The 27,590-nt window shown below is 41.6% G+C and overlaps 1 protein-coding gene across 2 annotated transcripts in view; it reads right to left on the minus strand.

The window, feature by feature from the left end:
- MARCHF6 (membrane associated ring-CH-type finger 6) overlaps positions 1 to 27,590 on the minus strand; it is a 122,043-nt gene that overhangs the window by 79,917 nt on the left and 14,536 nt on the right. For both annotated transcript variants that reach the window (XM_056520704.1, XM_056520703.1), the window contains exons 3-12: positions 23,496 to 23,569; positions 19,920 to 20,063; positions 17,774 to 17,846; positions 16,691 to 16,862; positions 10,551 to 10,737; positions 9,277 to 9,338; positions 5,902 to 5,934; positions 4,157 to 4,208; positions 2,581 to 2,639; positions 1,161 to 1,241 (exon numbers count right to left, since the gene is read on the minus strand). In XM_056520704.1, the coding sequence (XP_056376679.1) occupies positions 1,161 to 1,241; positions 2,581 to 2,639; positions 4,157 to 4,208; positions 5,902 to 5,934; positions 9,277 to 9,338; positions 10,551 to 10,737; positions 16,691 to 16,862; positions 17,774 to 17,846; positions 19,920 to 20,063; positions 23,496 to 23,569 (937 nt within the window). The remainder of the gene's footprint in view (positions 1 to 1,160; positions 1,242 to 2,580; positions 2,640 to 4,156; positions 4,209 to 5,901; positions 5,935 to 9,276; positions 9,339 to 10,550; positions 10,738 to 16,690; positions 16,863 to 17,773; positions 17,847 to 19,919; positions 20,064 to 23,495; positions 23,570 to 27,590) is intronic.

The raw sequence follows: 27,590 nt of genomic DNA on the forward strand, positions 1-27,590 counted from the left end.
GTAGCGCCAAGCTCCTGTCGCCCAACCTAGAAAAATAATAAAGGAAAAAAATGCTAACTAGAAATCCCTAGCTAGAAAATAATAAAAAAAATAAAAGACCAGGTCTGGAGAGAGCTCCAGACCTGTGTCCGCCTCCTACTGACACTAAGCTAAAACTGATTATATCTGTGCCTGTGGGCGGGTATATCCTGCTGGGAGGAGCAGACTCCTTTTTTTGCCTAGTGTCAGCCTCCTAGTGGAAAGAAGCATAATACCCATGGTCTCTGTGTTCCCCAATAAGGCGACCAAGAAAATGCAAATCTGTGGGTTTTGTTTTTACACAGTGCACTTCACAGTCAAACAGACATGTTCTCTTTATTCTGTGGGTCAACACAATTAAAATGATACCCATGTCTACATTTTTAATTTTTTTAAACAAAATAAGTATGTTTAAATTTTTAAACATACTTAAAAGGGGTATTCCAGCCTTAGATATCTTATCCCCTATCCAAAGGATAGAGGATAAGATGTTCGATCATGCATTCTGTGCCGGGTGCTGCTCCCGAGATGGAGACGTGACATCACGCCCCGCCCCGCCCCGCGCCCTTCATTAATGCCTATGAGAGGGAGTGAGATGGCATGAAAGGAGGGGGCGTAGGATGACATCACATCTCCATCTCGGACCCCCACGATCAGAAATCTTATGCCCTATCCCTTATCCTAGGGGATAAGATTGCTAAGGCCGGAATACACCTTTAATTTGTTTTAATTAATAAAAAAACAAAAACAAACATGTAATATGGGTATCATTTTAACCGTTTCAGTTTTGATCACGTCATTTAAAGTGGTATTGATGGGCAGCTTAGCCCTGATTCTGACAGCTGTGGTGGGCCTCTCCAATGCGGCTGTCTCCTTATCTGATCACTGAGTGAAGCATCAGAGGTGGAGGGGAGGAGAAGACACCGCTCTCAGCTCACAGTTTGTTCCTATTGGTCTGCGACATACCAATAGGAGCGATTACCGGCCGGGACCACTGATCTGGCCGGCTTCAAGGATGCTTGGCTGTGCTTGCACAGATGAGCTCACTGAACTGTCACTGTGCCCAGCGACACTGACAGTTTATCTTCAGAACAGGTCAAGTATTGATGCAGTGAACATTTCATATGCTTACAAAAGGATACATGGCAGAGAATCAATGTGACTGCCAGTAGAACATATCCAACTATTGTTGTTATGAGACCTTCAAAGTGGGAAGCTTTTACCTGTAACAGAAAATACACTCATTCACAATATGCTTATTGAAGAAATATTTTTAGGAACAATCAATAGATTTTTGACAAAAACTTGCCATATAGAACAAAAAGAGCATGAACAAAACCATCAAATATTTTGGAAGTCATGAGAAATCAAGTGCGCTTGTAAAATTCCGGAATAATGAAAAAAAAATGTTTGCAAAAAAAATAAATAAATATGAATATATATATATATATATATATATATATATATATACATATATACATACATACATACACACACACACACACACACATATACACACTAAAAATATTGTCAATACACACAAGATTAAATCTAAACTTAGACCATGTGCAAAAAAAGAGGAAAGAAAACTTATTTTTCTTAATGGATATGATAAGCCTTGAAGAGAGCACTATATCATAGGTATAATATAGATGTTGGGTATATATGAAACTGAATGCATTTTTTTTCTGAATACAGTTTGCATTAATATTGGCCACACCACCATGAATATTCCTGATCTTAAAGGAGTTATCCATCATAAGGTGACTTTATTACTTACCTGATAAACGCTGCTGCTTTATTTTTGTCCCCTCCTACCTACTACAAGTCCCAGGATCCCTTGTTTATAAAAGTGTGAGTACACTTTTCTTCCTCCCACACATCAGCCACCCCACCCTTTGCAGCACACCTAAGCTACAATTCCCTTCAGCGCCGTGATAGCAATCTCCTTCCCACCCGGCAGTTGCTCCACCCATTGAAGCAGATAGACTCCTTTTAACACCTGACTAGTGATGTAATGTCTCGGGCCACACTGCAACCTGGGAAAGCCTGAGACAATAGTCATTTTGTATGCTGTTGAAATGAACATTGGGGCAAAGTTCACGTAAGATATGTGAGACCAACATAAAACACCAGTAGAGACACTATATTACAAACTACACTAATTTTACAGCCTCTGTAGCACAGTCAAAAAAAATCCTGGAATACCCCTTTAAAAGCCAAGCAGGGTTGGGACTAGTATTTGAAAGTGAGGTACAAATATGAAATTAGTATTTGGCACCTTTTCATGTTTGAGACATGTTGAGACCTTATAAAACACTCATGATCATGAAACATTTCTACATTATTTATGACTGTCTATAAGTGAGCTTACAGAATTATGTTGTGTATAAAACCACATTAACTTTATAACTCATTTCATAATTTTACTATATCCTAACATTATACATTGTTAACCAGCAATTTCAACAAAATTTTTATTTTAGTTGTCACAAATATTTAAATACTGATGCATAGATCGCAAACAGCATTCTATACATGAAATCACTTGTAAATACTCACATAGCAATCAAATCCAAGTCCAACAACAGAAAAGTGTCCAATGTGGTAAGGACAAAATGCTGTAAGTGTATATAAAAAAAAAAAAAAGACGTGTACAAATAAGATACCATATTTGGCATAATGGTCACAGACAAATGAAACAAAATGAATACTAGCATTTGGTTAGACCTGGCAGTACACCTACACTAAAATATAACTACACAGAAAGTATGTGGTCCTATTTGTAAAAATGTTGTAGCAATTTTAGTCCAAAAAGGTGGCCCGAATATTGGAGGCACACACATGCTTCTTTTAGTCTTATAAAAAGATAGCCAAGATGCAGGAGCTTGGTTGCAGCTGCAATTAACAGGACTTCGGGGCTATCCAGAAATAGAAAAACAAAGCGGATTTAAACATTGTCACTCGTCCTCAGGATGTGTGTGGTAATGCGGCTCAGTTACATTGAAGTGAATGGAGTAAAGTTGTAATTCCACACACAATCCGAGAACAGTTGTGGTGCTGTTTTTTTGGAGAAAAAAAATCAGCTCTGTTTTTTTAAATTCTTGATAGCCCCTTTGATGGTCAAAAACTGTAAATCAGACAAGTGCATTCTCCAGGAAGTGATGTAGTACAGCGCCTTCTGCAAAGAAGCCTGAAAGTTCAGACATCTTGCTTTGTATAGGGGATAAGAGGTCTATGGCCGGAATACCCCTTTAAGCAATACGATAAAACATTAATTAAAGCTACTTCCCTTTACTACCTCTGTCCCAGAACAGAACTGGCGGGTCACATAGGATTAGTTCCCCGATGTGGGGACAGCACTATGCTGGGCTGATAATACATTCTCGAGGGGGAGGGGCCCAACCGGTATTGCGGTATGGGGGAAAATTCATATCGTGCAGCCCAAAAAAATTCGGTATGAACCGGTATACCGCCCAGCCCTATGCGGCGGTACCACATTTTTTTTGTTACATCATTTAAAAAATGGGAAAAAGGAGGTGATTAAACTTTTAATAGGGAAGGGGTTAATGAACTTTTATTAACTTTTTTTTAGCCCCCATAGGGGGCTACAACATGCAATCTTCAGGCTTGGAGCAGCAGATCGACAATCGGACGACCAGGAGGCAGGTGAGGACCCTCCTGTCGTTCAGTAAGCTGATCGGAACATCACGATTATGTCACGACAGTACCGATCAGCTCTGCTGAGCTGCTGGGGTACTTTTGGTTTTGTTTTAGATGCTGCAATCAACTTTGAACACAGCGTCTAAAGGGTTAATGTCTAGCACTGGCCCCATCGGTCGTGCCCGGCATTAACCCTGGGTCCTGGCTGCTGATAGCAGTTGAACGGTTTAAACCCGGTTAACGGGACCAGGGTGTACAGGTACGCACTGAGACCTTAAGGATTGGCGAACACGTACACCCTGCTTCCCCAAGGTGTTAATAGAAAAGCAGGGAAGCATGAAGAACTCCCGAGTCTAGCGAGTTCCAGACTAACTGCAGCTTAGAGAATCCACTTTTCCATTAGGAGACATTGCATTTAATTTCTATATGAAATGTAAAATGTTATTTGCATTTAATGCATAGTCCTCATACTTACCAAACACAAGGATGAAAAGGGTATTTAATGACACAACCCAGAAGACATGTTCCTACAATGAAAGAAGCAGGATAAATGAAACTTTAAATCTTAGTAGTCTTTGATCAGAGATAAATGTAAATATCTTACTAGATTTGACCTGGTAAAAGCAGTTAGGGCTTTTCAAAAGAAATTTTTCAGTGTTGTATTAACCCCTTAAGGACCAAGCCCATTTTGACCTTAAGGACAAGGACAATTTTATTTTTGCGTTTTCATTTTTTCCTCCTTGCCTTCCAAAAAACATAACTCTTATATTTTCATCCACAGATGAGTATGAGGGCTTGTTTTTTGCACGACCAGTTGTCCTTTGTAATTACATCCCTCCTTTTACCATAAAATATATGGCACAACCAAAAGTACTATTTGTGTGGGGAAATTGAAAAGAAAACCGCAACTTTGCTAATTTTGGAAGGTTTACTTTTCAGTTTCAAAAATGACATGTTTTCTTTATTCTGCGGGTCAATACGATTAAAATGATACCAATGATTGCATACTTTTCTATCATTGTACTGCTAATAAAAAAAATATATATATATTTTTAACCAAATTAGTACATTTAAAAAGCTTCTTTTTTGATAACCTATAACTTTTTCAATTTTCCATCTTAGCAGCGGTATGACCAAATACATTTATTAATTAAATTTATATATATTTTTTTTACACTTTTTGGGGGTAAAATGGGAAAAAGTGACAATTTATATTTTTATTGGGGGAGGGTATTTTCACATTTTATTTCTTTATTTATTTTCGCTGATCTTCTGCTCTGGTGTGCTGGAATGCAGATCAGTGCAGAAAACATCGGGAAGGCGGCGGAAACAGGTGAGGGGACCTCTGTCCGCCATGTTAGCCGACGTGCCGCGGGCGATCAGATCAGCCGAAAATGTAGCCCCACTGCCACACATGCTGTTATCTGTATTGATCACGGCATCTGAGGGGTTAATGGTGGACATCTGCGCGATCACAGATGTTGGCCATTACATGCGGGTCCCTGGCTGCTATCAGCAGCCGGGTCCTGCCGCGCATAACCAAAGCATCGCTCCGATGCTCGCGTTCATGCTAACGACGTAAATGTACGTCCTGGGGGCGACAAGTACCGCCGCATCAGGACGAACATTTACGCCCGTGGTTGTTAAGGGGTTAAAGAGGCACTGCTTCACATTCTAAAGCTTAAAAGAACACATTTGAGAAGAAGGGCTTCATATAGAATCTGACAACTTTAAAGGGAATCTGTCATCAGTGTTACACCCACTAACCTGGAGTGACGCATGTGTACCAAGCCTGCTGAATATCATCAACCGAATCAAAGGATAACAGGCGAACAGAGCCACGGATTGGCACGTGGTAAGCATCATTTGTCATTAGTGTCACCTACTAAGTGCAGGTGATACTGATGACAGATTCCCTTTAAAGACCTACTGTCAAGCACCACTTTATAAGCAAACATAAATATCAGCATTTATCACTACATAATTAGACAAATTAAAAAATTTTGCAGGAAAGTTAGGTTAATACTGGCCACACTAGTTACACACAAACATACCAAGGTATCTCTAAAGATAGAGAGGGCCAGTGAAAGACAAAGTGAGAGACAGAAATATATATATATTTTTTTGTCTAATCACTGTTGAGCAGGAAACAAGCATGAAAAAGCAGCATGAAATCATAGTATGTGCTGAGAAAAATATAGTGTAATAAAACTGCCATACCAGAAAAACCAGTGATCCATCTAAGCCCAGCATCTGAAAAATAAAAATAAATACATTTTTATTCAAATGGAAGCAAAAAGTAAAGCTGTGTTTACATGTAGCAATAGCATCTTGCCACCAATACCCGTGGTTTAGCAATCAAGGTACTGGTCAAGTGTTTTTTTTTTTTCTCTTTACAAGTGAAACATGCTGAAAACAAGTCCCTACATTTTATTACCTGCAAAAAACTGCACAGCCAATACCAGCATAACAAAACTGCAGGAAGTTGTACAGCATGGTACCTCTGTGTAAACACAGCCTCATAGCTAATAATATTTCTGATAAAAATCAGAAAGCTTTGATGTGGCCCCTAAGCTAAATCATTAACCCTTTTAAGGGGTTATCTGGAGAATCATTTTTAACCATGGCCAGGCTGCACTGCAGTGTTGAGCCATTTCCTATGCATTGAGATGAAAGCAGGAAGTGCTGAGCAGCAGGGACCAACATATTCAAAACTACACTGGTGTAAAACTGAGGGCAGGGGAGTATATTTTTTTCTTCAATTTCAAAGTAAGGATTATTACAAATAATACTTGTTCTCCTGATGACCCCTATAATGACCTGCCCAATTTTGGAGTTAGAGGAGTATTCGTTTGCATGGGAATAGAGTAAAATGTTAAAGAGTACCTGCTATGTATCAGGTTATAAATATGTCTTTCAGCCTGATACATAAACATAGATGACAGAAGAAAAATTCCACAAGATCTGGGATCATTGGGCTGACTCACCACATACCATACACCCTCACAGTTCAACTGGCGCTATCCCTGTAACAGAACTAGTCTGAACCTACCCAGGACTCCTGCACTACCTTCCTCATATTAGCTAACATACACACTGGATATCAAAATAACAGAACAATTTATGAACCCCTTTTTTCATAAATAATATAATCTAGATTGATCATCATTTGAAGGATTTTTTGTAAGGGGTACACAATGCCATTAGAACAGTGTTTTACAAAATAACCAAAGTATAGCAACATAAAACCTTTATTTTTCAAAAAAAACGTAATGATCATAATTAGAGAGCAGCAATGACTGTAGCACAGAGAAAGATTGTGAGTACATTTTTCTGAATGTTCCAACAGTCACCAATCAGTAGGAAGTGTACAGGCCTTTGCTTTGAATGACTTCAGCACATCTGTGCCCCCTACAGGACATCACTAGTCTCACACTGCTCTGGTGTGATTTTGGTACAGTCTTCTACCAGTCTCTTCCACAGTTCTGTGACTGTTGTCGGTTTCTTGGCCATAACTTTGTCACCAAAGATTTTCCAGAGGTTTTCTATTGGGTTTAGATCAGTATTCTGGGCAGCCATTTTATTGTTTCAATGTATTCAGTTTCAAGGAACTGCTTTACCCGTTTTGCTGTGTGACAGGGGCCATTGTCCTGCATGAAAATTGCTGCTGATCGAGTGATGAACGCAAGGAAGGAACCATGTGTTGTTGAAGAAGGTTCTGATACACACTTGCATTCACTTGTTCATGTAGCTGTATGAGAGGTCCAACTCCTGCCGCAGAAAACATTCCCCAAACCGAGACACTTCCTCCTCCACCTTTCACTGACTTCTTTACACACTTTGGGTTCAGTATTTCCCCAGTTTGTCGACGAACACAATGTTTCCTATTAGACCTAAATAAATTCAACTTTTATTTCATCACTAAAATGAACTCTGGAGCACTTATCTCTCCATTCAACATGCTCCTCAGCATAGGTGAGTCTAGCCTTTTGATTCTTACTGCTAATGAGAGGTTTGGTCACTGCAGAGTGGGCTTTCAGTCCAAATGCTCTTAAACGTCGAGACCCTGTATGACTAGAGAGATCCTTACCCTGTTCAGTGCTGAACTGGCGAGCAATTCCAGCTGCAGTGTTGAAATGATTACCCATGGAGATTCTACGCATTATCCTGTCCTCTCTTGCATTTGTCTTTTGAGGGTGACCAGCCTTCTTGGGGGACTTGAATGAGTTTGTGATGTTGTAAAGATGCAATATTCTAGAAATCACAGACTTGAAATGACCAACTTCTCTTGCTATGGCTGATAGGGTCACCCCTTTGGCCTTCATCTGGACAACCTGCTGCCGGAGGGTTTCAGTCACTTTGGAACGGCACACCATTTTTGAAAAGTCAGTGAAAACTGGAAAGTTAGGCTGCAGTTAAATAGGGTTTGTCAGATCATTAAGGAAATTAGCACCAGTTGCCAGATTAACACCAATAACTTGCAGGTATCTGAAAGTGTTCTTTAATTTTGATCAGTGTTCTTTTTCAATTATCTCATTTACAATTTATTCTGTGCTTTAGAATACAATTTATAAAATAAGCTTAACATACTGCTATTTTACTCATGTTAGAATATATTCATATTAGGACTACACTATGACATTGACATTTAGGAAATTGGGTGTTGTTCTCTAGTTTTGATCTCCATTGTATGCACCAAATTATTGTCTTCTCACATCAACATGATGCCTCTATTTCTTCTAAGGCTTTAATTTTCCCCAAAGTGGCTGCTTCCTTCGAGCCTCTCACCTTGTACCAATTGCATTGTGCTTTACAGGTAACTGCTGTGTACATCATACTTTACTTATAGATGCTCTCATTTTCTACTTTTCTTCATGAGATATGTTGAGGAAAGCTGTTTATCCAGTTTTCATTTTGCCATTTTCAACAAACAACTCTAACTCTAACCTACCTCCTTTTTTTAGATGTATGAAATAATCTTTAAAAGAGGTTATCCAGAAAAACCTTTTTTTTACCACTAATGTGCCCAGACTGTGTAATAACATAAAAATCCTGCACTTGCCTCTCTCACTCCCCCACAGCCTTGTTATTACAGTCTCCTGTCAAATCTACTTACTGGAGCTGCAGGTGGCACATCAGGCTGCCCCGTTAATGTCTGAGAGATTCTGTATTGTATACTATTTTACAATAAACTTTACATCAAAAGTTTTGATCATTTGGCGTCTCAGCGCCACTGATCTCTAGATATAGCCAAGAGAAGTCAGAAACTGTGCGCTTTACTTCCTGGCTTAACGCTCAATTCATCTTGCTGCAGTTGACTGGCTCCAGTATGAGTCTATGTAGCCTGACTTCTGCAATGAGACAGATAAAATGCTGAGCCAGGAGTGAAGTGTGCTTTCCACATAGAAAAAAATAGTTGAACATTTTATTGCCATCATTTTGTGTAAAAGGAAAGAACAGAAAATACACAGGTATTTTTTTTACTTTTATCACCTTGTTCTGTGCCTACATTTTTTCGTGGTTAATTACTTCTAAACTAGTTTTATTTTAAAAACAAAATACTAACAATGAGCACTGCAGACAACTTTAACTCACCCGTTCCCAAGTGAGTTCTTCTGCAGCTCGATCCCATTCTAGGGCATTCCAGTTCATATCATCTACAAAGTAAAAACTAAGTTATAGCAAATACAAGCACATACAAGAATATGATAGTTAAAGTTATATATAACTAATGGCTCAAAAGGAAACCGGTCACAGTAAACAAGCAGTCCGCTCTGCCAGCATCAAGTTATATAGCAAGATCAGATGAGAAAACAGATATGTAGCATTGCAGGAAAAGATTTAGTATAACTTATATTTTATTGTCTTTCTTGGTTCAGGAGTCTTGTAACAATTGCTCGGATACTGTACTCCTACTCAGTGACTGACTGCTATCTCACTATGCACTGTCAAAATAAGGCTGTAAAAATGCCTGTGCTCAGAATAAGCAGGAATTTCAATCAATAAGTTATACTGAATCTTTTTACATAAAACTATTTATCAGACTTCTCAGCGTCTCCTGAAGAAAATTTGTTCAGTGGTTGTTGAGAATTTTTCAGCATTGCTAACATGTTGGTTTTGCATTCCTCCTTCTGTCCTCTGTGGCCAGATATCTCCTCCAGGCTTTATGCATATTTATTACAGCCTCTCTCTCACATCTGGATGATATGAGAGTCTTTTTTGCCACGTGACTGTTCTGCTTCCAACTGCTGGGTGTACGAAGTCACCAGTGTATGCTCTCTAGGTGTTGCTAACTAACTGTATCTACAGGATATAACTAGATCTACAATGATGACTGCTGATTTTATAGATCCATACAAAATACCAGATTAGCATTAAGTGTACTGCTCTTTAAAAGGTTGTCTATCAACTTTTCCAGACTGCTATATATAAAATCTGTTTACTTATGAACTGATAAATCCCCAAGCTCAGAAATAGTATTTTACAGTTACCTCCTTCCTCACACAAAACTCTAAGTACCTATTGTCCCTTCCCCCAAACCACTAGAGCCCCTACCTTCAATAGTGTCTTCCCCATGGACACCCATACAGCCTGTGCATCTGCCCCTTCCACTCCTCACACATCCTTGGCCACTTTGTGCTCCCTGCTTTTCACAATAGGCTTTATAAGGGGATAGGCAAACAGAAGGTTAAAAGTTCTCTATGCCTTTTTGTGCTCACCCCCCATTATCCTCACACAAAGTCTCTGCCATCGTATGTCCCCCTGCCATCAGACTCCTTTAGCTGTATGACGCTCTAGGGGATTAAATACTAAATCTCAACGTGTATGATCTATTTAATGTTACATTATAATATTCTTGAAATGATTACCCTGTGCCCCATTGTTTATATCAGCTGCATCTTCAATAACTGCATCATCCTCATTGTCTTCCTCTTCATCTTCCACCTGATCCTCTGGAAGATCAGGATTTTCCCCAACTACAGCATTTTCCACTGGGGGAATAGCTGGATGGTCCAAGGCCACATTTTCAACAACTTCATTACCAGCACCTTGTGCCTGTAAAGAGCAAGTTTCCACAAAAAGAAAAAACATATGTTCAAGATCTGCAAAGGTACTAAACAACAGACATCTGTGGCTGATAAATAGAAAAGAAAACATTACGATTGCATAAGTATAAACCTCCACAAGAGGGGTGTACTGGAGCCAGAGTGCCGGGGATTTTTTTCTTGGTACCCGGGGGACGGCAGGGTGTTCTTTATAAAAAAAAAAATAATCTGCTAACGTAGGTCACCCACACTAATTTGAATATTAAAAAAGGAAGATAGTGTGGGTAACCCTGCTTCTATCACAGTGGTTCTTAACCTTGTTGGAGGTACTGAACCCCACCAGTTTCATATGCGCATTCACCGAACCCCTCTTAATTGGAAAAATAAAATTATTTTTTCAAATTCAAAACATAGAAGGTATATATTTAAGTATATATTTATACATAGGTGCACAAAATGAACAAAACCATTAAGAACAAAGCCATGAAAACATGATTTTCACACGCAAAACAAAAATAATGAATATTTACTGCAAATCAGTGTGACTTCTGCTGTTGTCTTTCAGAGACCAGTTCAGAAATGTGCGGCTTTACCTTGGCAATTACCACTCTCATGTCATTTTCGCAACAATGGCTGTGTTCTCCCACATTAGGCAGGCAGTGTTCCCCCACATTAGGCAGGCAGTATCCCCCCCCCATTAAGCAGGCAGTGTCGCCCCCCCACATTAGGCAGGCAGTGTTCCCCCACATTAAGCTGGCAATATGTTCCCCCACATTAGGTGCAATATAGTCCCCCACATTAGGCTGGCAGTATGTTCCCCCACATTAGGCTGGCAGTATAGTTCCCCACATTACGTTGGCAGTATAGTTCCCCCCACATTAGGTGCAGTATGTCCCCCCACAGACATACAGCCTCTAGCCACACAGTATGGCTGGAGGCTGTATGCCTGTGTACTGCCCCACTTCAGTGTTCCGACCACCGCTCCTCGGGTCCGGCCATAGCAGGACTGGAGGATCACTGGTAAACACTTACCAACTGCCAGCGCGCGTCCTTCTTGCTTCTTCTCCGCTTCTCCGTGCTCCGTTGCCATGGGCGCACGCATGGGACGTGAGTGATGTCACTGCGTGCACTAGCTCCCGGCGGTCCCCGCGTTTTTAAAGTAAATGCTGGGCCGCAGGGACTTAACAGAGGCGTCCCTGTGTTCCGAAAGCATCTTTCGGAACACAGGGATGTGCCGAGGCAAAAACACCCAGCGGGCCTCCCCGCCGAACCCCTGGGACTGACTCACAGAACCCCTGGGGTTCGATCGAACCCAGGTTAAGAACCACTGTTCTAACACTTTTTACTGGGTGAAAATCGGTGCAGCTGTTCAGGAGTCATCTTGCTGTTACCCCGAATGTAAGCCCTAGCAGTATTTTCAGGGTGGGCTCCTTCTGTTGCTTAGCAGCCGGGGGCAGGGACGCCGTCACTTTAAAACGTTGGCGCGTATGCATGGCCGATGTCACGGCCCCCGGCTGCTAAGCAACAGAAGGAGGTCCCGCTGCCGCCGAGAGCTGCAGCTTCCGTACGGTATGAAGGTGTAAGGTATGGTAGTTTATTATGGCAGAGGGGTGGGGGGCACTGTAGGAGTGTGGAGGACGACGGGGGAAGGGGTGGATGGGGGGCTGTAGCAGTGTGGAGGATGGGGGGGGCTGTAGCAGTGTGGAGGATGGGGGGGGGCTGTAGCAGTGTGGAGGGGGGGGGGGGCTGTAGCAGTGTGGAGGATGGGGGGGCTGTAGCAGTGTGGAGGATGGGGGGGGCTGTAGCAGTGTGGAGGATGGGGGGGGCTGTAGCAGTGTGGAGGATGGGGGGGGCTGTAGCAGTGTGGAGGATGGGGGGGGCTGTAGCAGTGTGGAGGATGGGGGGGGCTGTAGCAGTGTGGAGGATGGGGGGGGCTGTAGCAGTGTGGAGGATGGGGGGCTGTAGGAGTGTGGAGGATGGGGGGGGGGTGCGGCATCCTCCACACTGCTACAGCCCCCCATCCTCCACACTGCTACAGCCCCCCCATCCTCCCACAGCCCCCCATCCTCCACACTCCTGCAGACCCCCATAAATAAATAAGCCCTACCCTGAAAATAAGCCCAAGTGTGTTTTTTGGGACAAAAATTAATATAAGACCCGGGCTTATTTTCGGAGAAACATGGTAGTATAGTATTTTCTTTATGAACCTGCTGCGGAAGAGGGATTTATATTTATGAAGATCAAGGTTTGGAGAGGTAAGCACCCCTCACTGGTGAGGATCGCTGTCCGGCACTGCAGGGATGCTGCCTGTCACAGAATTCATGGAGGGCAGTGGAGGTAAAAGCAAGCAGGTTTATTGGTTAAAAAAAGTGTACAAAGACAACCTAACACCACATATCTACTTGTCTACAATATCTGACAATTTCTTGGGAAACACCTACACTTAGAGAGCGCCTCTTTTTTCTGTTCCCTTTCTATACATGTACGTCTATATTTATGAAGAGGCAGAGTTAACAGAATAAGAGGAAGGGTTAATGATAAAGTGGGCCGGAGAATGCAATGCACATACAGCAGCAGCCTGCCTCCAGTGCAGTGAAGAAGAAAAAATACCATACTAGGATCAAGATGACTACCTCCTGAACAGCTGCACCAATTTTCAACATAATATAATACATTATAACCTGTTCTTCAATAAGGGAATCTCTCGAGGAGCAACAAAAACAATGAACTTTAGGAAGGCAAAGTTCGATCACCTCAGAGAAGCCCTTAACAGCACACTAACCCATCCAGGTCAGGGGGAGGTGGGGGGGGGGGATGGAGAAAGAGAGGGGGGGGGGAAGGTGGGAAGGCGGAGAATAAGGGGGAGAGTAGTAGCAAGGGACAGGCAAGAGCAGAGGAATCAAGTAGCTGGGGAGGAAGAATGGGACATGAGGTGGCCTCTAACGGCCAAGAACCTAGAAAAAGTGTATTGCGCATGGGGGGAGGCGCACCAGGCAGCCCAGATTTTATGGAACTTGGCAGGGTTCTTACGATGTTTATAAACTAAATACTCATAATTCCCCGTGGCGTTGACAAGGGCTTTCCAGCTGGCTAGCGTGGGGGTTCGAGGGTCCATCCAACGCAACGCTATGGCCTTGCGAGCAAGGAACAAAACCTCTCTGAGAAATATAACCTCTGTAGGTGTCCACTGTTCCTCATCAAAGAGACCCAGGAGACAATGTTTCGGAAGTAACGGGATCGGACGCTGCATCAATGTATTGATAAAATGTACAACAAGAAGCCCTTAACAATATAAAATGGGATAATGTCCTCAAAAACAAGAATACTTGACACTAAATGGGAGACTTAAAAATATCTTAAATTCTCACTGTAAGATGTATATACCTTACGGGAATAAAAGGGTCAGAAATAAAAGAAAACCAATATGGATGAACAAAAATGTTAAGGGGGCAATAAATGACAAAAATAAAGCATTTAAACTACTAAAAGAGGACGGCAGTGAAGCAGCATTAAAAAGCTATAGAGAAAAATGTTAAATATGTTAAAAAAAAATGATAAAAACCGCAAAAATAGAGACAGAAAGACTCCTTGTCAAAGAGAGTAAAACTAACCCCAAAATGTTCTTTAACTATATAAATAGAAAACGATAAAAAATGAAAGTGTGGGTCCTTTAATTATAAACGGGAATCAGGAAAAAGCAAATATATTTAACAAATTCTTCTCCACTGTATTAACCGAGGAAAATGAAATGCCAGGTGAAATACAGTGTTATAAGGTAAACTCCCCAGTACAGGTCACCTGTCTAACCCAGGAAGAAGTACAGTGCCGCCTACAAAAAGATCAAAATAGAAAAATCACCAGGTCCAGAGGGCATTCACCCGCGTGTTCTAAACGAATTAAGTAATGTGATAGACAGACCCCTATTTTTAATATTCAGGGACTCTATAGTAACAGGGTCTGTTCCCCAGGACTGGCGCATGGCAAATGTGGTACCAATATTTAAAAAGGGATCAAAAGGTGACCCTGGGAATTATAGACCTGTTAGCTTAACCTCCAGTGTATGTAAATTGTTTGACGGTTTTCTAAGGGATGCAATTCTGGAGTATCTTAATAAAAATAAAATTATGACCCCATATCAGCATGGCTTTATGAGGGATCGGTCCTGTCAAACTAACCTGATCAGCTTTTATGAGGAGGTGAGCTCCAGACTGGACCAGGGGCAATCGCTGGATGTCATATATCTGGATTTTCCCAAAGCATTTGATACAGTGCCACATAAAAGGTTGGTGCATAAAATGAGAAGGATGGGGCTGGCGGAGAATGTGTGCAAGTGTGTACGTAACTGGCTCAATGATAGGAAACAGAGGGTGGTTATTAATGGTACTTATTCTGATTGGGTGACTGTTACTAGTGGGGTACCACAGGGGTCAGTCTTGGGTCCTGTTTTATTTAATATATTCATTAATGACCTTGTAGAGGGGTTGAATAGTAAAGTAGCAATCTTTGCAGGTGATACTAAACTCTGTAAAGCGGTAAACACTATAGAGGACAGTGCACTGTTGCAAATGGATTTGGACAGGTTGGAGGTTTGGGCTGGGAAGTGGCAGATGAGGTTCAACATTGATAAATGTAAGGTTATGCACATGGGGAAGATGGGGATTATGTATTAAATGGGAGCACACTTGGGATGACTGACATGGAAAAGGATTTAGGAGTCTTAGTTAATAGTAAATTTAGCTGTAGTGACCAGTGTCAAGCAGCTGCTGCCAAGGCAAATGAAATCATGGAGTGCATCAATAGGGGCATAGATGCCCACGACAAGGAAATAATTCTACCGCTGTACAAATCACTAGTCAGACCACACATGGAATACTGTGTACAGTACTGGGAACCAGTGTACAAGAAAGATATAGTGGAGCTGGAGAGGGTTCAAAGACGGGAAATGGGAGGACTACAGTACCCAGAAAGATTAGCAGAATTGGGGTTATTTAGTTTAGAAAAAAGAAGGCTTAGGGGAGACCTAATAACTATGTATAAATATATCAGGGGGCAGTAAAGAGATCTCTCCCATGATCTATTTATATCCAGGACTGTATCTATAACAAGGGGGCATCCTCTACGTTTAGAGGAAAGAAGGTTTCTACACCAGCACAGATGGGGGTTCTTTACTGTTAGAGCAGTGAGACTGTGGAATTCTCTGCCTGAGGAGGTGGTCAAGGAGAACTCTGTTCAAGAGATCTGGAAGCATTTTGGGAGAATAACTACATCGCACGTTATGGATACTAGATTTATAGGGACAGAACGTTGATCCAGGGATTTATTCTGACTGCCATACCTAGTATGAGGGTTTTTTGCCTTCCTCTGGATCAACTCAGTAGGGACTCATTAGGGTTATAGGTTGAACTTGATGGACTCTGGTCTTTTTTCAACCTTATGAACTATGTTACAAACATTATCCCCTATCCTAAGTGTCAGATCGCAGGGGGTACGACCGCTGGGGCCCACCGCAATCTCCTGTGCATGGCCCAGCTCTATGCATCTCTATGGGAGGTAGGCAAGAGTAGCGCTCTGGCTCTCCCATTAAGATGCATTGAGGCAGCGTGTCGGCTGCCGCTTTGTGTGGTGGGGGGAGGGCGCAATGCATTTTTCCTTTTCTAAATGTCTTCAATGGACTATTCAAAAATGAAGCTATATTTTTTTTTTTTTTTTTTTTTTTACAGATTAGTGTTGGCTTCTCTTTTACTGCCCACTGAACTATATAGGGGACACTGCCCTTGTATCTTGAAGGTAAGCAAACATTTATACTCCTCTGAATGCTTTTTTTTCTAGATGCCAATTGTTTTACACTTGAAATAAAATAGTATTGTGTACAATAAAATGCAAATTCAGTAGGGCTTGAAATAATATTGTAGGGCAGCTGTATTTTCAAAATGATCAGATTTTTATTGATATAAACAACCTACCTCATTTTGTTGGCCATTCAAACCATTCTGAGGCTGTGCGAAATTTTGATCCAGCCACAGAGGAGCTCCTCCATGAACTATTTGTTCTCTTAACCAAACAAGGCTTATAAAAGCACAAAGGGTGCATGTAACAACAAAGCATCCCTGCAAGCAGTCTGCCAGTAAATTATCCCTGAAATGAAACAAAAAGTCTGAAATTAGTGCATCTAACAAATATCAATGTTCTGTAACAGAACTGCACCCTTTTAGTACTTTAAATCTTAGGATGGGTTTACACTGGTGTTTTGTCACCATTTCACTATTTCCATTACAGTACCTATAATTTTGTTGTATGGAAAAACATAATACACATTATCATGTACACACACACAAAAAAAAAGTATGTTACAGTTTTTTTTTCTTCATGCAAGCCAATAGAAAATGGATTCTACTTACTGAATACAGCAGCATCCGTTAAGGTATTTTTTTTCTCCTTTTTAAGTGTATAAAACGTACACTTTTAAAATGTATATATGTTAAATGGAAAAAAACATGCAGTGTGAAACCACCCTTAGAACACCTTTGGAGGCATGTACAGAATATAATCTATATTTATTTACACACACGGTTATCACTGTTTAACAATAAGTCAGTTAAAATTTGCATTTTTATTTAATTTTGTGCAAATGAAACTGGAGTGACAACAGCAAGACAGCCTTCCAAAAAGAGAATGGTTTTGCAGGTGGCATTCAGCAATTACTTTCACCTTGTGCTTCCTAATTGATGTCCCCAGGGCACCATCTGCCATTTTTGGGAATGTAATCAGACACAAGATGGCTATACAAACTAAAGAGTCATATTAAGAGTTGTCATGATGAAATTTACACAACTGTGATTTTCAGTTTAGATTTTCGGTGTAATTTGGATATCAGCCGGACCAAGTCATGGGACTAAAATCATTCTACAATCTTAGCTTTAAAAGAATTTCCACGTTCAAATTTCTAGGTCCAATAATCATATTGCAGCCCTTGTTTCAAAATGAGGAAAAATTTTATGAAAACTTAGTAAATTAGTTGGAAAAAAAAAAAAAAAAAGCAAACTTACGTTGACAGCATATCAAGGGGTAGGGTCAAAAGTGAGCTCACAGAGCCAGTAAATAAGCACTTGTAAATGCGACCTAGAATGGAGAAAATGTTTTATTCAAAAGTGCTTGCCTGCTGACAAAACAAACAATACCTGCATCACTATAAAATCTTTATGAGTAAAGATGAATTAAATGGAATCTGTCAACAGTCTTCGTGGAATCTTCTTCTGTACACCAAGCTTCCTGTATCGAGAGCCTCCCCAGTCCTGTATCAGCTATGATTGACAGTTCTAGCAGTTTTCTGACTGGATCCTGAAGCTGTCAATTACAGGCTAGTTGGAAGCTTTAGCACTGATCCATGCTGGAAAGGTACTTCCAGAGCATTTTCCTCACTCCCAATGTAGTCAGCAGGAGCAAGGTTTTGGGTAATGCCACAGCACTGTTTTGAACACTGAATGGGCCCCCTTGTCCACATCAACAACAAAATAAACTGACATAACAGACAACATTAAAGGGGTACACCGGCCCTAATACATCTTATCTCATCACGCCCCCTCCCATAAACTTGCATTGAGGGGGCGAGGCGTGACGTCACACGGGGGCGGAGGCGTGACGTCACGATACTCCAGCCCCGTGGTCGTCACGCTACACACTCAGAGCCTCCAGCGCTGCGGAGAGCTAACAAGGGTGGCTGCGCAATGACAGATTGCGGGGGTCCTCAGCGGTGGGACCCCCGCGATCATACATCTTATCTCCTATCCTTTGGTTAGGGGATAAGATGTATTAGGGCCGGAGTACCCCCTTTAAAACATAAGTAGATTTAAACTTATTAGACCTCCCCCTCAATGAGTCTAAACAGAAAACTGTTCTCAGACTTAAAGGGGTACTCCAGTGGAAATGTCTTTTTAATCACCAGGTTTGTTAACTACTTCTATTAAAAAAATCTTAATCCTTCCAGTACTTATCAGCTGCTGTATGTTCCAGAGGAAGTTTAGTTCTTTGCTGCTGTTCTTTTCAGTCTGACCACAGCGCTCTCTGCTTACACCTGTCTTTCAGGACCTGTCCGGAGCAGGAGAGGTTTGCTATGGGGATTTGCTCCTGCTCTGGACAGTTCCTGACATGGACAGAGGTGTCAGCAGAGAGCACTGTGGTCAGACAGAAAAGAACAACAATAAAGAACTCAACTTCCTCTGGAAAATACAGCAGCTGATAAGTACGGTAAATATTAAGTTGTTTTTTTTTAATTGAAGTACTTTACAAATCTGTATAACTTTCTGGCACCAGTTTATCTGGAAAAAAAAAAAAATCCCCCCCCCCCCGGAGTACCCCTTTAAGTCACCTATTTATTATATAGAGAGGCGCTCACATGAATAACTGCGATCTGATACTGTACAACAATTCTTATGCAATAGTTGCAGCAGGGGAAATGGCTGGCTAGCTGGGGAGTCCTAAAGATCTTTGCAGAGTGATGCATGGAGTGGGACCTTGGGCAATCAGCTGGTCAGTGAGGATAGCCAAATTTGCCACATAAAAGACACCCCTTTAAAAGGGAAACTTCAGTTAAATTTGCAGAAACAGGGGAACATCAAAACCTGTGTAGAAGCAGAACGATGCAGTTGCCCACAGAAACCAGATTCCTTTATTCATTTTTAAGATGCCTTTTTAACCCCTTAAACATCCTGCATATTTTGGCCTTGAAGACACAGCCAATTTTCATTTTTATCTCCGCATAACTCTTCCATCCACAGACAAACATGAGCGCAACCAATTGCGCTTTGTAATGACACCTTTCAGTTTCACTGTGAAATGTATGGCGCAATGATAAAATTATTTATGAAGGATGCAATTAAGCAATATTTTATTTTGGGGTTTGCACTTTACAGTAAAACTAACATTTTGAAGGGTTGATGTCAGCGCTGATTTCTGTCATTATCCATGAGGTCCCAGCTGCTGATAGCAGCCAGCTTGTTCTGATCACAGTGTCCTGAGGCACTGTGATCACGAAACCTTGTGACATGAATGTACCACGTATTCTGGAGTTTATGGTAAACATGGTTCAATATGGAACAAAAACATACACTTCTGAATCCCCTGATCCTGTACAATATTATAATGTATGTTACATCACAACACACAGAAAATACATTACATAACATTTTTACTTACATGCTGTAAGGGGTACCACTCCAAGCCATGCAAATGCCACTAAGGTATAGTGAAACCAATATCGAATTGCTGTGCCAACACTCGTAACCAGTCCAGCACAGATGTCTTGGATTGGAAGTCGAGAAGGCATGTCTGGGGAATAAACTGAATAAAAAAATAAAAAAAAATAGAAAAATTACATACAAACTTTAAAAATCTATTTTAGAAAGTAATATCAATACTATATCTTCAGATTGACAGCTTAATTTTGCAGCAACTGCTTATACTTTTATATAAAACATCAATTATTCAGGTGTGAAGTGCAAAATATAACACAATTTCTAATATACTTCATAAGAAAATAATTTTTATTTTTTATTTTTTTTATTTTATAGAAATCATGGCTTTGTCCAAGCGGAAGCACAAGCATGGACAAAGTCCAGTAAGTGAGTATGGGCTAGCACTTCTCTGTGCTCTCTCCTGTCTGATAGAACAGGAGAGGGCACAGAGGAGTGCTATCAGACAGGAGAGAGCACAGAGGAGTCCTACCAGACAGGAGAGAGCACAGAGGAGTCCTACCAGACAGGAGAGAGCACAGAGGAGTCCTATCAGACAGGAGAGAGCACAGAGGAATGCTATCAGACAGGAGAGAGCACAGAGGAGTACTATCAGACAGGAGAGCACAGATGAGTACTATCAGACAGGAGAGAGCACAGAGGAGTGCTAGCCCACCCTCGCTTACTGGACTTGGTCTATGCTTGTGCTTTAGCTTGGACAAAGCCATGATTTTATAAACCATGAATTCTATAAAAAGGAAATACAATTTTCTTATGAAGTAGATTAGAAAGGTTAATGTTTAGCCAAGATGTACAAATTATAAAAAGTTTTCAAATCTGACACGTGCCCACTTAAAGACATTATGTTACCCTTAGCAAATAGAGTTTAGTTTTTACTTCATATTCTGCTCTTGAAAAATGAAAGTTGTGCTATGATTGGTAGCTATTGGCAACAGAGTTATTTTAGACAGCTTCATAAATGTACCTCAATTTTTTTTTTATTTAGGAACTTTTGTCTCAGCAGTATATGCCAAGACATGCTGCTTTTCAGTTTGGGCTTTCGACATTTGTAACTCCCACAAGAACTCATCTGCAACGTCCCTTCCTATCTTCTGCTGGAAGTTAAAAGGGATTCTCCCCTTGACAAATCTTCTAAATTAATACCATATGTCAATTACAGTGAAACCTCTTCAAAAGACCACCCCTGATCCAGAACAGATATCATGTGATGGATTTTCAGGTCACCATACATTATACAGTGACCATTTTCTTAAAGAGTACCTGTCACCAAATAAAACTTTTAATATAGTGTTCCTTGTGCAATTAGCAGACACTTTCCCATTCACTTACTTTTAAATTTATCAACATAAATAGGTTTAAAATGCAATGTAAAAAACAGCCACTAGGTAGCTCTATTCTGTTCCCTGCCACAATTAATACAGTGAGTTTGGTCTCCTCCTGGCTGGCAGGAGACCAAACTCAGGAAGTGCTTCTCTGCACTGAGCTTGATTGACAGCTGCACAGAGCCTCACTGAAACATGCACAAAGCTATGAATTTTTTTTTTTTTTAAGGGAGGGAATGGTGTTAGGAGTAGTTAGGGAACATAGCCTGAGTTAGTTTAGCAAAGTTTATTTAGTGACAGGTACTCTTTAACCAATTTTTTGCATATTCATTTTTTTCCTCCTCGCATTTTAACATCTATAACTCTTCCAATTTTCCATCCTGCCATTGGGCTTGTTGTTTGTAGGATTAATTGTACTTTGTAACGACTTTATTTTTTCTTTTAACAATTGTCCTCGCCCACCGTGGTAACGTCAGGCTGTTGCAGCTTGGTTGGTATCTGGCTGGTAGTGAAAATATGGTGAATCCTGCACTTTTTTTTTATTTATTAAAAAAAAAAACACACACAAGAACAAACTCATAGGGTTCCCTCCATTTTCATTCTCAGCCAGATTACCAACCAAGCAGCAGCCTGATGTACCAGGGTGGGCAAGGACCACTGTTACTGGCCCTCCGCAGCCTAAATAAGGCCAGCCATTTACTGCCTAGGCGCGCCATATTTGATGCTCCGGGATTGTTGACCGGCTCTTCCCGGCACCCCTATGGTGATGGGTACCAGGGTAATAATTGGGGGTTAGCGCTAACTGTTTTTAGGGCTAATGCTAAGCCTGGCTTCCACTATTAAGCCTGAAAATTTAATTATAAAAAAAAAACATAACACATTTAAAAAAAAAAAAAAAAAAACCTCCCCACAGCCCTTGTTAACCCTTTTATTGAAATTTAAAAAAAAAAAATGGTGGTCATCGTTGCAGTCCACCGAATCTGATGTAGTACTCCACATTAAAGTATCTGAAATGAGAAGAAAAGAAAAAACACGAAAAATGCTAAACTACAACTCACATGCCGGGGGGGGGGGGGCTGTAGTTAAGCAACAGCTGGAGTCTCCCTGTTTGGGAACACAATGCCAGAAAGGCCCTGTTCCAGTTATGCAAAACGCATAATGAGAACAGAGTCAGGCCTGTACAGTGTAGTTCCACCCCCTAATGACGTCATCACTAGGGAGCAGAGCAGTAAAGGTCGCAGAGGGGGTCTCAGGAGTGTATCCCCCGGCTCACACATCCCCCGGCTGCGGGACTATTTTGGGACTTTTAGGACTACTACTCCCATCATGGACATACTCTGTCCATGATGGGAGTTATAGTCCCGGGGCTGAGGGGCAGATCGCAGTGGATCATTCTCAAGAGACCCGCTGCGATCCGCATTTATTAACTTAACAAGTGGTCCGCTCCACTGAGCTCCCTGCCAGATCCAGGCGGAGAATACTGTATATAGCTGTCATAATTCATAATCCCCGCTGACGGCAGACAGGAGCTCTGATTGGTGAAAAGCTATTCACCAATAAGAGCTCCCGTCGGCGGGGATTATGAATTATCACAGCTATATATAGTATTCCCGCCTGAAGCCGGCGGGTAGCGCAGTGGAGTGGCATGTGCCGCTCACTTGTTTATAAATGCGGATCTCAGCGGGTCTCTAGAGAATAATCGGCTGCGATCTGCCCCTCAACTCCTGGACTATAACTCCCATCATGGACGGAGTCTGTCCATGATGGGAGTAGTAGTCCTGAAAGTCCCAAAAGAGTACCGCAGCCGTGGATGTGCAAGTGCCATCCCTCAGCACTGCGGTAATTTAACTACTATCATCATGGGACAGACTCTGTCCCATGATGGGAGTAGTTGAAGTTTAGCATTCCCCGGCTGTCTCTGTAGGGTTCCACCTTTAGACACTTTCCTACGTGTCCTTTTAGGTGGTTTATGTTTGCGGGGAAAAAAAATTAGAAATACAGCTCCACTAGTGTAAGGTGCACCAAACAGTAGACAACTTTGAAAAAGGTCCTATCAAAAACTGAGCAAAAAAGGCAATTGCGCAAAATTTGCACCTACTTTTAGAACATTAAAGTGGTGTAAAGCCAATGTTAAATCTCACCCAAAGTGTACAAAGATAAACTAACAAAAATTGAAAGTTTAAAAAAAAAAAACTTACTTGGTGTAAAGGCAAACCTGTGCTTGCATAATTCACAGTATTCTTTCCGGCTGTGTTTAAGCCATTGGACCAAGCTGAAATATAAAATAAAATGTTTTAACCCCTTAAGGACCCAGACAATTTTCACTTTAAGGACCCGCCCATTTTTTGCACATCTGACCACTGTCATTTTAAGCATTAATTCATTTTAAGCATTAATAGAGCTTTTACTTTTCAGTCTGATTCCGAAATAGTTTTTTCGTGACATATTCTACTTTATGTTAGTGGTAAAATTTCATCAATACTTGCATCATTTCTTGGTGAAAAATTCCAAAATTTGCTGAAAAAAATGTAAATTTTGCATTATTTTTTACTTTGAAGCTCTCTGCTTATAAGGAAAATGGACATCCCAAATAAATTATACATTGATTCACATATACAATATGTCTACTTTACGTTTGCATCATAAAATTGACATGATTTTACTTTTGGAAGACATCAGAGGGCTTCAAAGTTCCGCAGCATTTTTCCAATTTTTCACAAAATGTAAAAAAATCGGAAATTTTCAGGGCCAGTTCACTTTTGAAGTGGATTTGAAGGGCCTTCATATTAGAAATTCCCCCTAAATGACCCCATTATAAAACTGCACCCCTCAAAGTATTCAAAATGAAATTCAAAAAGTTTCTTTTAACCCTTTAGGTGTTTCACAAGAATAGCAGCAAACTGAAGGAGAAAATTCAAAATCTTCAATTTTTTACACTCGCAAGTTCTTGCAGAACCAGTTTTTGAATTTTTACAAGAGGTAAAAGGAGAGAAATCTTCCTAAAATGTGTAACCCAGTTTCTCTTGAGTAAGGAAATACCTTATACGTGTATGTAAAGTGCTCTGTGGGTGCACTAGAGGGCTCAGAAGGGAAGGAGCGACAGTGGGATTTTGGAGAGTGAGTTTTTCTGAAATGGTTTTTGTCACATTTAAGAAGCCCCTATGGTGCCAGAACAGCAAAAAAAAAAAAAAAAAATAATACATGGCATACTATTTTGGAAACTGCACCCCTCAAGGAACGTAACAAGGGGTGCCTTAACACCCCACAGGTGTTTGACAAATTTTCGCTAAAGTTGGACGTGAAAATGAAAAATTAGATTTTTTCACAAAAATGCTGGTGTTACCCCAAATTTTTCATTTTCACAAGAGGTAATAGAAGAAATGGGGTTAAAATTTTGGGAGGATTTTTCTCCTGAGTATGGAGATACCCCATATGTGGATGTAAAGTGCTCTGCGGGCGAACTACAATGCTCAGAAGCATTTTTCATTTTCACGGACCACTGTTCCAAAAATCTGTCAGACACCTTTAGGGTGTAAATGCTCACTGCACCCCTTATTAAATTCTGTGAGGGGTGTTTCCAAAATGGGGTCACATGTGGGGGGTCCACTGTTCTGGCACTATGGGGGCTTTTTAAAACACACAGGGCCTTCAATTTCGGACACATTCTCTCTCCAAAATCCCAATGTCGCTCCTTCTCTTCTGAGCATTGTAGTGCACCCGCAGAGCAGTTTACATCCATATATGGGGTATGTTCTTATTCAGAAGAAATGGGGTTACAAATTTTTTTTTTTTTTTTTCCCTATTCTCATTTTCACATCCAACTTTAACGAAAATTCGTCAAACACCTGTGGGGTGTTAAAGCTCACTATACCCCTTGTTACATTCCGTGAGGGGTGTAGTTTCCAAAATGGGGTCACATGTGGGCATTTATTGGTTTTGCGTTTATGTCAGAACCGCTGTAACGATCCGCCACCCCTGTACAAATCACCAATTTAGACCTCAAATGTACATGGTGCGCCATGTTGTGCGCCCGCAGATCACTTTACACCCACATATGGGGTATTTCAGTACTCAGGAGAAATTGCATTACAAATTTTGGGGGTCTCTTTTTCCCTTTTACCACTTGTGAAAATTAAAAGTATGGAGTAACACCAGCATGTTAGTGTAAAAAAAATGTAATTTTTTTACACTAACATGCTGGTGTAGCCCCTAACTTTACCTTTTCATAAGTGGAAAAAGGAGAAAAAGACCCACAAAATTTGTAACCCAATTTCTCCCGAGTACGGAAATACCCCATTTTTGGCCCTAAACTATTTCCTTGAAATACGACAGGGCTCTGAAGTGAGAGAGCGCCATGCGTATTTGAAGACTAAATTAGGGATTGCATAGGGGTGGACATAGGGGTATTCTACGCCTATTTTGGGGATTTGCATCCGCCACCAAAATACCCTACGGCAGGGTTTCACAAACAGGGTGTCTCCAGCTGTTGCAAAACTCCCAGCATGCCTTGACAGTCAGTGGCTGTCCGGCAATACAGGGAGATGTTGCTTTTCAACAGCTGGATGCACCGTTTTGGAAACAGTGCCATGCAAGAATTTTTTTTTTTTTTTATTGGTGGTGGGGGGGGGGGGTATATGTATATGTAGTGTTTTACTTTTTATTTTGTGTAGTGTAGTGTTTTTAGGGTAAATTCACACGGGCAGGGGTTTACAGTGAGTTTCTCGCTGGGAATTTGCAGCATCTCAAACTTGCAGCAGAAAGCTCACTGTAAACTTGCCCGTGTGAATGTACCCTGTATTCACTATGAAAAATTGTGCATCCAGCTGTTGCATAACTACAACTCCCAGCATGCACTGACAGACCATACATGCTGGGAGTTGTAGTTATGCTACAGCTGGAGGCACATTGGTTGCGAAACACATAGTTTGTTACTTAACTCAGTGTTTCGCAACTAGTGTGCCTCCAGCTGTTGCAAAACTAGAACTCCCAGCATGTACAGTCTATCAGTGCATGCTGGGAGTTGTATTTTTGAAACAGCTAGTGGCACACTGGTTGCAAAACATTGAGTTTTCACAACCTATGTGTCTCCAGCTTTTGCAAAACTGCAACACTCAGCATGAATGAGTCGAAGGGCATGCTGAGAGTTGTAGTTTTTCAACAGCTGGAGGCACACTGCTACAACTCCCAACATGCCCTTTGGTAGTCTGTGCATGCTGGAAGTTGTAGTTATGCAGTAGCTGGATGCACACTTTTTCATAGAAAAAATGTGCCTCCAGCTGTGGCCTAACTACAACCCCCAGCATGCACAGACTACCAAAGGGCATGCTGGGAGTTTTAGTTGGAACTCCAGCTGTTGCAAAACTACAACTCCCAGCATGCCATTTGGAGTTATTGCTAAGCAACAGCAGGAGGTGAACAGGCCTCCCCTCCTGCTGTATGCTGCTGCTGCCACCGGGACCACCACCGCTACTGAGAGGACCCCCGCCGGACCAGGGAGAGGTAAGAGACCCCCGCCGGCCCCGACCTCCGCCACGATCACCGCCCAGCAGGACAGCGATTGGTCGGTCATTCTGATCGATCAATTACGTGATCGCGAGGTGGCACCCGTGCCACCTCACTCCTGCTGGGTAAGGGTGAATGGGGCCGTCTCGGACAGCCCCATTCACCCTTTTTTTCTGGGTCACCAGAAACCCGATTGACCCGCAAATCGTTGGTCTGAATTGGCTCCCGATTTGTGGCGATCGCCAACATGGGGGTTTCAGGACCCCCCCCAGGGGTTTGCACGGGGTGCCTGCTGATAGATATCAACAGTCACCCCGGTCCGGTACACCCTGGGTCCTTAAGTACCAGGGAGTCAGGGCATACCTGTACGCCCTGGGTCCCTAAGTGATTAAGGGGCCAGGGAGCCTTAAAGCAGAATTGTCACTTGAAAATACCCTGTAAAAATATCACCGTAAGTAAAAGCTGTGTACCTGTGAAATGCAGCATTACCTATGGCGGCTTATTTTGTAGCTTTATGTGGATAAAAATCACTTTTCCCCAGTCAGGAACAGCTGGAGAGGTGTGGCTGTATTATTGACATGCAGGTCTGCTGCATCTGCGCTGTTTGTAACTGATTTGGCGCGTGGCGAGATGTCACTGCAAGAGCTCACTCCCTATGCCTTATGGCTCAGCACAAGTGCTTAGTACTAGAGGCAGAAAGTGAGCAGCCTCTCTGCCTCTATTACTACACACAGAAGCTGAGCCAGAAAGCATCAGGAGTGAGCGCTTGCAGAGATAACTTGCAGCGCACC

Source organism: Hyla sarda, chromosome 5 (assembly GCF_029499605.1).
Source record: "Hyla sarda isolate aHylSar1 chromosome 5, aHylSar1.hap1, whole genome shotgun sequence".
Lineage (NCBI taxonomy): Eukaryota > Metazoa > Chordata > Amphibia > Anura > Hylidae > Hyla > Hyla sarda.